Source organism: Delphinapterus leucas, chromosome 12 (assembly GCF_059928025.1).
Source record: "Delphinapterus leucas isolate spDelLeu-1000000601 "Yukka" chromosome 12, BTC_Dleu_Yukka2, whole genome shotgun sequence".
NCBI lineage: Eukaryota > Metazoa > Chordata > Mammalia > Artiodactyla > Monodontidae > Delphinapterus > Delphinapterus leucas.
In genome coordinates, this window is record NC_143140.1 from 82,722,423 (window position 1) to 82,737,200 (window position 14,778).

At 38.7% G+C, this 14,778-nt stretch overlaps 1 protein-coding gene across 17 annotated transcripts in view; it reads right to left on the bottom strand.

Moving 5' to 3' along the window:
• SYNE1 (spectrin repeat containing nuclear envelope protein 1) overlaps positions 1–14,778 on the bottom strand; it is a 454,201-nt gene that overhangs the window by 127,682 nt on the left and 311,741 nt on the right. For 12 of the 17 annotated variants that reach the window (XM_089922151.1, XM_089922158.1, XM_089922157.1 and 9 more), the window contains 6 exons: positions 13,763–13,897; positions 12,700–12,809; positions 7,577–7,733; positions 4,554–4,685; positions 4,197–4,352; positions 3,405–3,614 (listed from right to left, as the gene is read on the bottom strand). In XM_089922151.1, coding sequence (XP_089778277.1) covers positions 3,405–3,614; positions 4,197–4,352; positions 4,554–4,685; positions 7,577–7,733; positions 12,700–12,809; positions 13,763–13,897 — 900 coding nt within the window. The remainder of the gene's footprint in view (positions 1–3,404; positions 3,615–4,196; positions 4,353–4,553; positions 4,686–7,576; positions 7,734–12,699; positions 12,810–13,762; positions 13,898–14,778) is intronic. The other 5 variants (XM_089922152.1, XM_089922156.1, XM_089922154.1 and 2 more) reach the window with 3 other exon arrangements.

Genomic DNA, 14,778 nt, shown 5'->3' on the forward strand with positions numbered 1-14,778 from the left:
GTGTATTATGCAGTTTAAAAAGAAAAGAAGAAATAGAACTGAACGTGAGATTTAGAGAAAAGCATACGGTCCTCAGAGGCAATAACTGCTACTAACCAAAACCCAAACCAATCTGCAAGCCTAGCTGCAGACTAGACGAGAAGTTATAAGAACAGCACTGGAAAAACGATGCCAGAAACAAGGGTTCTGCTTATGCGTTATGATAATGCTGTGTCATCAGCCATGCTCAGGGTAAGGCCATGTGGGCCATTGGAACCATGACACATTTATCTGTTTATATGCCTAAGAAAAGAGGTTCCCATTCATTTGAACAGATTCAAAAGAAGTAAAGTCCTTATTACCTACATGTATTTAGAAAAACATTAGTTCCGTTAATCTAAATGAGTAGATAAGTATAAAGGTGGGTTAGAAATGAAGAGGGTATATGTATTTCCGGTGTATCATCTTTACATGTTTAATAGCACATTTTCTAGATTAATCATATTCTACTCCAGGTAACAGAGAACAGAGTTCACATTTCTAGAAGCTGCACTAATTACTAGAAGAGACTAGCCAAGAAGAAAGTAAAGCAGAGAATATGACTGATTTAAAAATTACTAAATAAAAGACTTTGAGAGGTGCTTATAACCATATGGATGTTGGTATTTTCTTAAGAATGAAAATCCAAAGGCTTTAACCATTTCTTAATACCACACTTGTGATACAGCAGGGTATTTAAGGTATCTATATACTACACACATAACAGATATCACAATTTTTTTCTTACAGTTACTGGAATTACTTGTAGGGCATAAAGAGGTGGGCTTCTAGCTGTTTGAGAAACAGGAAGTTTCAAGTTTTAAAATCATTTGTGTTGCCCTGCTCATTCAATAAGAAATTCTTTCATTATTTACTTTTTAAATAAAATATTCAACTATAAAAATGTCTAGGAAATTTATTTGGGTTTAAGTCTATGAATAAAAGTTTTAAAAATACAGAATAGGTGATAATTAACTTGTGTTCCACGTAGATAACACACTTCTACATAACATCTACCCATTTTCCAGATTGTTGGGTATAGGATAACGTTAGCGTCTGGCAAGAGCTAATACTCAAAAGTTAACTGGGGGCTTCCCTGGTGGCCCAGTGGTTGAGAGTCCGCCTGCCGATGCAGGGGACACGGGTTCGTGCCCCGGTCTGGGAAGATCCCACATGTCGCGGAGCGGCTGCGCCCGTGAGCCGTGGCCGCTGAGCCTGCGCGTCCAGAGCCTGTGCTCCGCAACGGGAGAGGCCACAACAGTGAGAGGCCCACGTAACACACACACAAAAAAAAGTTAACTGGAAAATGAAGGCTACCATTCCAATAAGCGCTGAGCACTGAGAGTATACCAGGTGCTCAGTGCAAAGTAAAATAAAATGGTTTGTGACTTGACTTTTAATTATATTAACATTGGAACCCCTTCTCTCAATTAAATTGGAGCACAGACATTTTGAAATGTCAGTTTTTGTTTGTGAGCTGGCCACCAGCAAGTAGAAACTTGTTGGCAGAAGAAAAAGAGAGAAGATGATTGAAAGAGAATTTCAAGATTACTTGTTCTTCTTCTCTTGATCCTCTACCCAAAATAAGTTCCAGAGTATTATTCATGCTTAGTTCAGTTTTTACTCTGAGACTGGCTATGCTTACCAATAACAATTTAAAAGTACCAGAGACACTAGCATAGAGAACGCAATTTGAAAAAGGGAAACATGCCTCCCAGTGATACACCCATTTGCACTTTTAACCCACCTCATTCATGGCCAATTGACTAGAATGCTATTAAAACTCGGTGTGTTATTTTATGCAAGAGGAATTTTAGGGTAATGAAACAAGTTTCCATAAGCTGCACAACAGTTTAGCTGATTTTAGACATACTATGTACAGATGTACATGCAATCAGATCTTGCATTCAAGACCAAATACCCAAATAATCAACCCCAGGTCTTCTAACTGAAAGGAAAATGCTCTTTCCTCTCTGTGTACTACACAGCATGACAGATACAAATGCAAACATCCAATGCAGGTCATTCTTCTAAGCCACAGACTTGCGGCTATTCACCTGAGTATTTTAATTCTACCCGATATCCTTGCCCAGCCAGTGGTACTGCTGACGACACAGTCTTGCCCCTTGGTCCATGGCACTGCTCCCACCTGTCTTTTCTGTCAGCCAACGCCCCCCAGATGCTCACGTCAGAGTCCCTGGAGTTCCTCAGCAGTGCCCCTTTCTCTTGTTGCCCAGATCCAAACAGACGCTCCCCTATTGATTCTGCCTTCCAAATATATCTTGAATAAGTCTACTTTTCTCCAACTCCCCTGCCATCATCCTAACAATATAAAATATACAAACATTCTTTGAGTCAAATCCTGGCTCCAGTTCTTGATGGTTAAATAACCTTGGAGAAATAATTTAACTTTTCCACTGGTTTTAGATCCTATATCTATTATCATAAATACTACTATTAATTGCAGCAACAGTAACAAAACTTGCTGAGCGCTTACTATGGTTCAGACGCTGTTTAAAGTATTTTACACATTTTAACTCATTTCGTCCTCACAAAGCCCTAAAAGGTAGTTACTGTGGGCATGGTTTAATAGTTGAGGATACTTAGGTCAGAGAAGCAGCTAAGGTTATACAGCAGTAGGTGATAAAAATCATATTATTATTATTATGTCAATAATACATGTGAAGATTTCTTGTGAGTAGAGAAATGATACATAAATGTTTGTGATAATTTTAGTTTATAGTTTTAAGAATGTAAACTACTGGAAGGCAATGATAATTTGTCCCTCTAGATGAATATCTAGAAAATTCCACATTTCCTGGCTAGTGGTATGTTTATTTCACACTTTACAGTATTTTTTTGGAAATCAAAGTTTTACATCAACCCCTTGGCCCTAATTACATGTATTACATGAATCTATTTTATAAATCTTCTGTGTTCGCTACAAATAAAATTCAACTAGAATGTAAGTATTCCCAAAGGATGCTTTTTATTACTTCCTGCATGTTTCTTCGGTCTTATGTTTTAAACTCCAGTTTTATCAACTGGAAATTATCATTATAATATGCCATATATATGAGCTTCACTGGTTGAATTTAAAGTTCTATTCAGCCCTAAGTTTGGTTGGCTGATTTTCTCAACCTTCCACTTCTAGGAGCATCAAACTTTGTTTTCTATTCCTTGAGTTCAATCCCCTTGTTTTTCTGTAATGTTCTTGCCCTTTGTACCTTTGAAAAAAAAGGTAGGTCTATATCTATATAAAAGGTAGGTCTATATCTATATACCTCGATAGGTACATAGGTAGGTCTATATCATACCTCGATAAGATCCTGTTTATTGCTGAAGGTAGCTGGAATATGGTGAAACGTCTCCTGATAATGTCTTACCTGGAAATTTAGTATTTGCTGAAGTCTTTCCTTCATCTGATGACATCGCTGATTTACTACTGAGTCTAGCAAAGATAACCTGCCCAAAAGACAACCCAAAGTGTCTTCAATAACATCTCGGTTATCACCATTCTCTGGAAAGGCTTGGGAAAACAAGTTCTTGTTCTTATCCATTTCTTCAGACATTTCCTTAATATCTTTGGCAAGAGTCTGGGGTTGACAAGAAAGTACATTTCAATGTTTAGATCCATGAATTTACATACAGATAGAGTCATTTCCTCATAGGAAGTCCACTATATCTCTCATACTGCTCAGTGATAATTACATCTAAGGCAAGTTGGACCACTTCATACACTTCTGTAAATATTAGGCAAGTTACTGTTATTTTCCTCAGAAACTTTACATCATTTGCTAATACTAATATATAATAATTGGTGAAAAGATGAGTTTTCTAAAGTGCCATTTAGAAATTCATAATTCTTATTTTTAGTCTGTGTTTCATATGGGGAAGCTTTGCAATATTCAACAGGGTTCCTACGGAGTCCTCAGCTTTTTCCACCTCCTACATACACAAGACAAAGAATAAAAATACAAAACATAAATATCTTTGACAGCTTTTTATATTTAGGCAGTTCTTTTCTGCATTATGCTGCTTGGAAATACACCTCATTTGTCCCTTATTAGAACTGCTTTACGCTTGACCTTCTTTATACGCACCATTAATTATCCAGTGTCAGCATTTCAAGTGCCGTGTAATGTCATACACCCACAGACACGGGCTGCCAAACTTACCTCTTGGTTAAAGAGGCAAGTTTCCGCCTCTGCTGGTAAAAGTGCTGTGGCAGCAAATAAACGATCCTCCACATCATCCAGCCAAGTAGAGGTAGCCGAGACCCCATCGTATAACTTCTGTTCCAAGTCAGTGTTCTGCCTCTTTGTCCCTCCACCCTGAGAAAAAAAGGAAGGAACAAAGGATTAATTACAGTGTTTTGAGGAATCAAAGAAAAATACCAGGATGAGATGCTGGGGTCCAGTGGCTCTGCCTTTCCGGGGCTAATCACTAGCGCTGGGTCTCAACAGCTCACGCCCAGGGGTGGAGCAACCCCCTGGGGTCCCAGATCCACAAGCAGACCAAGCGCACCACCCTACCTGGACTGAAACCTCCTCGAAGGCCTGGTTCAATCCATCCAGCAAAGACGTCACCGCGGATTTATCCTGGGCCTGTCCGTCCCCTTTGTACAGTGGCATGCCAGACAGGAGCCGATTTGGCCTGCTGTAAAGCTGTAGGCAGACAGGAGAGCTTAGTTAGGACCAGTTGTACTCTATCCAGGTGTTCTCATTTAGAAATGAACACTGAAGCGGATGCTGGAAAAACTGTGTTTCTGGAAACCTCTGCCGGAGAAAAACCACCTTACAACACACCACGTCCACTAAACATGATGACCAGATTCAGCAATGGCAATGTTTCCCTGATGGACCGAGAAAAAAAGAAAGAGAGAAAAGAAAATAGTGGGAAAAAATGCCTGAATTCTTATCATAGCCTTCCTCTCAACTTAATCTTGGTTTTAGCACAACCCATGATGAAATAATTCAGCCGAAATACCAGAACTAGACTGATCCCTTTGCTTTCGTGATTCCTTTACTTCCCCCCTAAACTCTTATAGGCAAACACAATGTCTCCCCACTAAGGACTATGATATGGCCTAGCACTCAAACGTTTTAATGATGTTTCTGCTCAAACTCAGTGTCCTGTAATTTTTTAGAATACCTCATCTTGTCCTTACTTTTCAGGCTGATTAACTCATTATCCCCTAAACATGCCAGGCTCATTCCCCACTGTGGCTGGATGCTCACCACCCAGCATCCCTTTATAATCCACTGCCTTAAATTCCACACCTCTTCTACGTTCCACTTTTTTTTTTTTTTTTTTACTTTTGTTTCCTTTTTAATTCCCGCTAATGGAGCCTCCCCAGCTGCTTAATTTTTCAGAAATGTCTCAAGTATTTCCTTAGTTGGGTTACAGGTTCCTAGGAGCAGAAGCCATAGCTCATCCTGAGGCCAGGTGTTCTGCAGAGATGCTAAATACAGTGGAAGTGAACAAAGAAACATTGCTGTGAAAGACTGATGCCTTTTGACCTAATGAACTTGAGGCAAAAAGAAAAAAAAAAGTGCCTGTTTTTACACTTGAGATTAGTTAAGTATATCATCCAAGTGTACAAAATTGTCAGTAAGGTAACATGAAAAATGAGGGACTTCTGAGTTAAACAGACCTGCATCTCCATCCCAGTTCGGCCTCTTCTTAGTCACAAGACCCTGAGAAATTATCTAATCTCTCCAAGCCTTAGCTGACTGATCTACGAAGAGAGGTAACGTCAACCTCACCACAGCATTGTTATGTTAACACCTAGAACACAAAATATGTTCCTAATAGATCATTCCCTTTCTTTCTGGAAACTCATAGCCGGACTACTACTTCCTGTACTTTTCTCTCACCTCTTCTCACCAAAGAGAAGAAAGTGCTGACAGGGCACTGAGAGAAAAAGCAGCTCTCCCAGGTGAGAGCAGGTATGGCGGAGACGTCCAGGTCAACAATGCTGGATGGGTGACTCATGCAAGTGTTTAAGCTGAATGGACAAGAGGCAGAATCAGGGGTCGGGCATTTCACGAATGAAGAATATTAAGTAAGCATGGAATGTGACTAGAAATATCCCAGATTTATCTGGCTTAGGAGAGTCAGAAAAGGCTGCAGTCCACCATTTAGGACTGTAAATACCACTTATAGACAAAGGAATGGGGAAATCCTATAACATGAATAGTGCTGTTCTGAAGTCCAGGAGATCTACATCGGCAATCAAGAACTCAAGCCATGAGTCTGAGGAATGTTTGATCAGGGGTGTGAAGAAGGATTCATTCAAACACAGGTAGGAGGTCCTGTGTGCCAGGGTGGAGTATGATTTCGAGACAACTGCCTCTGGAAAGGGAGGGCTTTCTATTCTCCAGGGCCAGAGCTGGTGGTGTTCCTGTGGACAGAGGCAAAGAAGGCCCTGGCCAGGGAGTGAGAAGGTGTGAATGCCACAAGAGGCTGTAAACGGAGACAGAGGTGAATGGCTCTGTATGACTTATGCACAGCTCTCAGCAGATGGGGCACCTTTAGACATCCCCCTTTCAGGTGATCCTGGCAAGGTGTACCTGCCCTACAGTGCCTGCTTTGTCAGCTCCTGCCTTTCCCTCCTCTGTAATTATTGATACCCTTTCTCTTCCGGGGTCAGCCTCTCCCAGCTCCTAAGCTAGTCCGGAGCAGAGCAGTGAAAACAGCAGCTTCCCCAGATCCACAGTGAAGGTCTTAGAACTTGCTCTGATGATACCTCCGTGGTGGGACGGCCAGAGCAGGGCTGACCCAGGACCTGGGCTAGGCTTCTATCTCCAGCGTCCTGCTGGGCCACAGCTGTGGTAAGCATCACAGGCTTCCCTGACTAGCTCTTAAGGGGTGAATCCCTCTGACTCTCTGCTGTTCTCAGGCTTCTGCTTAGGGTGAACTCATAGCTATTATCTATCTGGAACCTTCTATTGCTATATTTAATTCCACTGGATTTGGCTTGCTTGTTGGAACCAAGTCCAACATCTCGAGTACCCACCCATCTTGGGAACCAGCCTACAGATGGGCCAGTGACCACTGTAACTGACCCCTGAATTCCCCTCCCTTTAGCTCCACTGAGGTCCCAGTGTGTTTCCCAGTAAGATCTTCTGAAATGATTAAATACTGGAAGTAGCAAAAGACAATAAGATAACTTGATAACTTACTGACAAATTTGTAGCTTTTTTTTTTTTTTTTGGTCTGGATGTGTATATCCTTAATTTGCATCCTTAATTTTCAAAGTTGTGGGAAAAAAGGGTGGGTCCATTTGAAATTTAATGGTTTACGCTAACGAGTCATCCGATATTAATCTTCTCTGAGGAAAACAGTATCTAGAAGTCAAATAAACTTCCACATATCATTATAAAGGGATATGTGAAACAGGCTTGTTAAGAAGAGTGTAGGATGAGTAATTTTTTTATGTCTTATTTTGGAATTGATAATGAAATATAGGTTGTTGCACAGTTATATTCACTCCCATAGCATAAGCTGTACATCTTTTATATTAGTTAATATGTAAAAGCAAAATGTTCGATACCACTTGCTCTTGTTCGTGTTGTAGAACATTCTGAAGCAGTTTCTGCTTGGTGCTAAATTCCTGATGGAGGCTTTCCCATTTCATTCTCATCTGGTCTTCAGCAGGTGATTTCTGCCCTTCCATCCCCAACTCCTGGGATAACACATCAGGTTTTTCGCTATTAGAAGAATAAATAATCTAAGTTTACAAGGTGTGTAAAAAGGCAATAAGTTCTAGGTAATTTATTATGTGTACTAGATCTGGCTTCTAAAATTGGAACCAGATTATTTCAGTCATTAGCTTATACTTTAAAAATATAAATTAAAATAGAAAACTTGAGACTAATAGTAAAGCAAGTATATTCTTACTCATATAATTGAACCATGAGCACAATAATTAAAAGAATACACTGAAAATAGCTCAGCATTAAACATAAAAATAATCGTAACTTTTAGAACCAGAAAGTACACGATAAGATTTGTATCCTTTGACAAACAGCCCACAAACTAATTCAAAAGCCCTAAAAATGCTGCCTCGTCTATTGAGAGTTTTCACCCTGAGTCCAAGGAAAATACTACAGAACAGGTTTCAGGACATGCAATAGGAGTACAGAATGTGGAAGGGTCATCCTTAAAGAGAGGCATAAGGTAGCATCTGAGACTATGGCTCTGGGGGTGAGATAGATCTGGGTTCCCTGTTCCAGCACGTTAGATTTGTGACTTTGAGTAAGTCACTTCACTTCTCAGAGCCTCAATTTCCTCATCTTTATTTTTTTATCCTTTTGGCTGTGCCGTGCGGCACGTGGGATCTTAGTTCACCGACCAGGGATCGAACCCCGGCCCCCTGCACTGGAAGCGTGGAGTCTTAACCATTGGATCGCCAGGGGAGTCCAATCTTCTCATCTTTAAAATGAAGATAGTACCTATCTTGCAGAAGTATGAGAATTAAATTTAGAGAAGATATGCATAATGCCTATGACCCTATCTGGTCAAAAACAGCCACTCAATCAATGGGGCCTAATGATAATGGTAATGGCAATGATAAGAATCTGGGGGACCCAAGTTCCAATAGGTCCTAGTTTGTCAGGGGTTTTGAAGTCCTAACTAGAACCATGTCAGCCGAAAGCCATGCTAGATAGCCATTACTATTACTTTGATGGAAACTTTTGTTCAAGTGAAGAAAAAAAAATAACCAGTTCATTGGCAGAATAATACTATATATTACCCCAAAGCCAATTCTTTTCAGAATAAGCATTCAATACAATAGCTTCTTTAGGTAGGTCTGTTGAAGTAAACCTTAAAAAATTATCTATAAGGCTATGATGCAGCACTTCTAGGATATAACAGAATCTTTCTCACCTGCACACCTTAAGACATGTAAGAGGTTAAGTTCAACAATGCTAGTAATAGCAAAAAAACAAACAAAAAAAAATGGCAACAATATAAAGGCCCATCAATAGGAAAATGGGTAAGTTGTTACTGTTACAAGTTAAAATACTGTTAAGCAGTTAAAATGAAAAAACTAGATCTGTATGTATCAACATGGATTGCTCTAAAAAAGTAATGCTGACTGAAAAAATATCAACATAAAATTGATACCTCTAATTTTGTTTGTTATATTAGTCTCTGGATTTTTCTGCCTTTTTTTTTTTTTTCCCTTTGGCCTCATCCCATGGCCTGTGGGATCTTAGTTCCCTGACCAGGGATCAAACCTGGGCCCTCGGCAGTGAGAGTACAGAGTCCTAACCACTGGACTGCCAAGGAATTCACTAAGGATTTTTCTGCTTTTTAAAAAGCATTTTAAATAAACAACAAGTTTTAAAATTCTTCTGAAATTAAATTTCTTTATTGTGCTGTTTTTTGGGGTGGTGGACTGCAGTGCATCACTTTTAATTCATTTATATTTGCATAACAATTTAGTATAAAACCTGGGGATATTTGGGAATTCCCTGGCGGTCCAGTGGTTAGGACTCCGCTTTCAGTGCAAAGGGCTTGGGTGCAATCCCTGGTCAGGGAGCTAAGATCCTGCAAGCCGTGTGGCCAAAAAAGGAAAAAAAAAAAACAACCTCCTGGGGATGTTTAATATGTATATATTCTTATGTTTAAGCATTGACACATATATAATGCCACCAGCAAATTAGTCTTAAATAAGAACACAGCCTTTCGTTTCCCATAGAAAATATCCTTCTTTTCCTTTGATATTTATATCAATTAATTTCCAGTTGAGTTTCCTTAGTGATCTTGGAAGGACTCCTCCATCAATTCTCCCGTACGTCACATAGTACTTATTCTTTATTTATTAAATTTGTAGCCATGAAGCAAACCATGCCCGTCCCACAGGGATTTTCTGACATAAACCAATTCACACTTGATAGTCTTAGAAAATCAGCTAATATGCTGAAGGCTGAATATATAAAGTTTTTCCCTAGCAGCGTTATTCTGTTCTTTTAAAAATATATACATATATTTTTCTTTTGACTTCTGGATAGCGTTTAATTTATGGTTGTTTGTTTGCTTGGTGTATTTACCTAAAGGCTTGAAAGGCATGGCTGCTCTGTCATCAACTAGATTTAAAGGAGATTTTTCTAAAGATTTTGTATAAAAATTAAAGAGTTTATAAGTATTTGGAGTAAATGTTCTACAGAAAGCCAGTACTGCACTGCAAATTTCTCTTTAAAATATTTTTATATTTGAACGCGCAATTTATAGCTGTTTGTCTTTCATTTGGCTCCTTTCCAAAGCTAAAGGCCAAGGAAAGAAAAGGAAATCATGGCAAGAAAGTTGCAGAATATTCCTACCGCTGCTTTTCGTGACTCTACATACAATGAGGAGGCAATGTGTGGATGGGTTCTTTGTAAAAACAGAGTTTGGCAAAAATATTCAGAAAACTATGAGGGATGAATAAACATCTTAGAAGAACTGGGAACAGAAAAGAAAATGCAAAGTGAAGGCAAGTCTCTACTCAGAGTCGAAACAGCGTTCCTCGTTTTAGATTTATACAGACACGTTTATGGCCTTATCAGCATTTTTAAGCCTGAGGACAACAGAGACTTTTAAAACCCCATTATATTTTAACACAATGTGTACAGTATTAGGGTTATTTTAATGGAATTCCTGACCGTAGATGTTATTCATTCCTATTGTATGCATTCATTCCTATTCTTTTAAATTGATATTTATTAGTTGTATCAATAGTTTTACTGCTTTTTGTTTTGTTTGTCTTTCCTTGAATATCTTCCTATTTCTTATATGTATATACATATATAGTCAACACGCATGTCATATGTCAGCAACTTTATGTCAAACTGAATAACCTTAAAAAAAAGGAAAGAAAAATCTCCAAATCTACCCTCGCCAAAGTTACTTTTGATCATCCACATCTACTCTGGTTCTTACTCATACATGTACTATACATTCAATTTTATATCACATTTTTTACTTAGGACCACATATACATTTTCTGATATTGTTACATAATTTTTTGTTAAGATTATATAGGCATAAAATTTTTCTTAGGCCTTTTTTTTTTTTTTACTAATAGGCATTTCTGTCTTTTTAATTATTTGGTATTATAAATAATATTTCAAAAGTCATCTTTATACCATGTAGTTCCTCCAAACAAATGTTCAGAAATGAAAACATTGGAGGCCATGGAGTTAAAGCTCTTTGACGCATGATGGTTGTCAAAGGATTCTGCTAAATTTCAACCGTTAGCATTGTATGAACACAGAGGTTTCGCTGAAAGTTTTTTTTTTAATGTTTTAGATTTTAAAGATACTTCTCCTATATATCCTTTCAGTTGACATTCACAATGTTCACAGCACAGCCCTTCTGTGATGATGGTAGTCAATTATTACTCTAATTCTATTGATAAGCAAACAAAGTCTCAGAGTTGAGTTACTTTTCCATGGTGACAAATACAGAACTGGAATAAAACCCAGACCTGCCTCAAAATACAGGGACACTTCCACTCTTCTTCAGTTTATTTTCCTTCCTACCTTTTAAGTCAGAATCTTCAACCTGAAAATTCTCCACTTTCCTTAATTTTTCTTCAACACTTTACTTTCCTGTGTAAAAGACTTTCAGTCTCTACTCCAAACCAGGACTCAAAGCTCAATGACTTTATATACAGAAACTGTAGAAACAGATCATCAAGAAAACTCAAGATACTTAGAAGGCACATACATTTGTTTTTCAGAATGATATTAGGGGAAGATTAGCTCTGGTAGGGAAAATGTTTTGCAGTTAGATATAATTATTCAGTTAGAAACATCATGAATCTAATTTTATAATGCATGTCTTATTTGATTTTAAAAATGAACTTAGCATCTTCTATAGACAGAAATGCTAAGCGTAGTGGAAAGAGGGTAAGCAAGTTAGCCATTATAACTACTAGCTATACTCATGCTGCACAACCAAATGTTCAAAATGCAAGTAAATGTAATATCATAAAGTGAAAACAAAATGATTAAATTTTTGCAGATGTTCAAAATAAAATTTTGAGTGAGATGTTTCCATTTCTTCAAATGTTAGGAAAACAGCGACAAGAAGAGAACGGTAAGCTGTCATCAGAGAAATGTAAATCAAAACCACAATTAGGTATCACCTCACACCTGTCAGAATGGCTATCATCAAAAAGACCACAAATAACAAATGTTGGCAAGGATGTGAAGCAAAGGGAACTGTTGTACACTGTTGGTGGGAATGTAAATTGGTGCAGTCACTGTGGAAAACAGTATGGAGGTTCCTCAAAAAACTAAAAATAAAACTGTCATAAGTTCCAGCAATTCCACTCCTGGGTATATATTTGAAGAAAATAAAAACTCTAATTCGAAAAGATACACGCACCCCAATGTTCATGGCAGCATTATTCACAGTAGCCAAGATATGGAAGCAACCTAAGTGTCAATCAACAGATGAATGGATAAAGAAGATGTGGTACATATATACAATGGAATATTACTCAGCCATAAAAAAGAATGAAAATTTTTCCACTTGCAACAACATGGATAGACTTGGAGGGTATTATGCTTAGTGAAATAAGTCAGACGGAGAAAGACAAATACTGTATGATATCACTTAAACACGGAATCTAAAAAAATAAAACAAACTAGTGAATTAAAAAAAAAAACGAAAGAAACCTACCCAACACCACCAGAGGTCTCTGCAGCTGAGTGCTGGGTTAGAATTTCCTCTCCAAGACTGGCTACTGACTGGAGGAGGCTCTTCTGCTCTGCTAATTCCTGTTCCAACTCCTGCTCAAGGAAAAGGACAAATAAAAACATCTTTGTTACTTTATGATTATTGTCTACAATCACAGCTCTATGTCTAGAAAATTCTCAGAGAACTTTGGTAGTAAGTTTTTAAGTTTGCACATTACACAAAAGGTGTGGTTTAGGTAACTGTTCAGACATGTCTCCAAGTCTTCTGTAGCTTTCTTTGGCTTTGATAAAAGATAATCTCTGAATAATCTTGAGGGAAAAAAAAAAAAAAAAATCAATGAGAAAAGAAACTTTTGCTGGGCAATGGTGCCCCCAAGTGGTACAAAATGCACTTTCACTTTTCAAAAATCCATACTGCCTTGTTCTAACTGAAAGAGATCCTTGAGAGCAACAGCTCTCTTCAATTTCCCATTCACTTGATAAATTGGATCATCAATGGACTCAGTTTTACTTTTTCATTATTTATAATAAATGTCTCTACTCTTTGATAAAATATTTTAATATGCCCTCTCCATAAAGTTAAGATATCAATGAGCAATCCTTCTCAGTCATCAAAGCTCATTTGTTTCACCTGGCAGTAACTTGCAATCCTATTTTGTGATGGTATCTACTTGAGAGCTGAAAGCAAATTTCATTTCTTTTAAAAACATGTAACTCAGACATTTACCAATTCTCAGAGGCCTTTCTGAGGTTTTTATTATTTATAATAGAGGCAAGACTAGAAATAGAGGGCAGATTATAATTGAGTTACACTGTTTTAAAACGAAGCACAAGCTTTTCTTTGAGAACCGACTTTAAAATGACCAGTCATTCCAGTGGTCACAAGTAAGTACATGGAAAGGAAACAGCCAGGTCCTGCTTCTGTCCAAAGAGAAGATAAAGGGGCATTCTATCTTTAGTACAGAAGGAACTTGTCCTTCTAAAACATTTCTCTCAAGGTGTTTGTCTGGTCTATCTGCAGGGGAGAAGGTCAGGAAGTGTGTTACTTTTTGTTGCTGGAGGCTGCTCTGTCGCTGTTGGGTCCACGCGGTCCGAGCCTGAGCCAGCCATTCCTGAACGCCGGGGCTCTGAGTGGCAGCTAGGTCAGCATCGCTCTCCTCCTTCTCCTGGGCTGTCCCCTGCTTTAAACGAGGCAGAAATCAAGAGTCATACTACCCACTGGAAGACCTTAACCAAAACAGAGTGACGGCGCCTTTTTAGCGTGGTCTGAATAATGATACCAAAGTGGTTCCATTTGGACATGAGACCACATTAAAAAAAAACGGTAACACAAAACCCACCGAATTTATGGCATTTGCAGGAGGGAGATGATTATACTCAGAAACACCTGAGGGGAAAAAACTGTCCTTTAGAGGCTAGGATTTTTAGCTGACTGATGTGGTCACCACATATCATTCTGGAATTTTTTCCATGAGAATATAACTCTAGATCTTATTTCCTTTACTGTCACCACCAGGACTAGACTCCACTGCCATCTGTTGCCACTCTGGCTTTGACAAAGTATGGCTAAAGGAGAAAGCCAATGTAATTACTTATTGCCCGGGCAGGAGTTCATTCTTCCTGCTAGACTGTCCTGATGGAATTTAACAGGCCCTAAAATACGGTGTATCAGAATGGAACTAGTTCTGAATGAGTGCCTTTCTACTCCCATATATTTATACGTCAAAGGATAAATTACACCATTTTGGTATGACTCATTTCTAAATATGGATCAGTACCCACTGTGTGTCAGGCACTGTTTTGGGCATTGGGTGGTATTCAGCCCAGAAACCAGACAAGGGCCCTGCTGGGGAGACAGACAATAAACAAACAAGATACACTGGGATGGTGATAAGAGCTACAAAGAATGTGAAACTAGATAATGGGATGGAAAGTGAAGGGCAAGGGTTTCTTAGGCTGGGGAGGAAGGCGTCTGCAGAGCTGACAACGTGTGTGGAGTGCTGGCAAAGATTGGGGGAGGGGCCTCCAGGCCTAGGGAACTGCTGGAGCAAAGGCCGTAGGG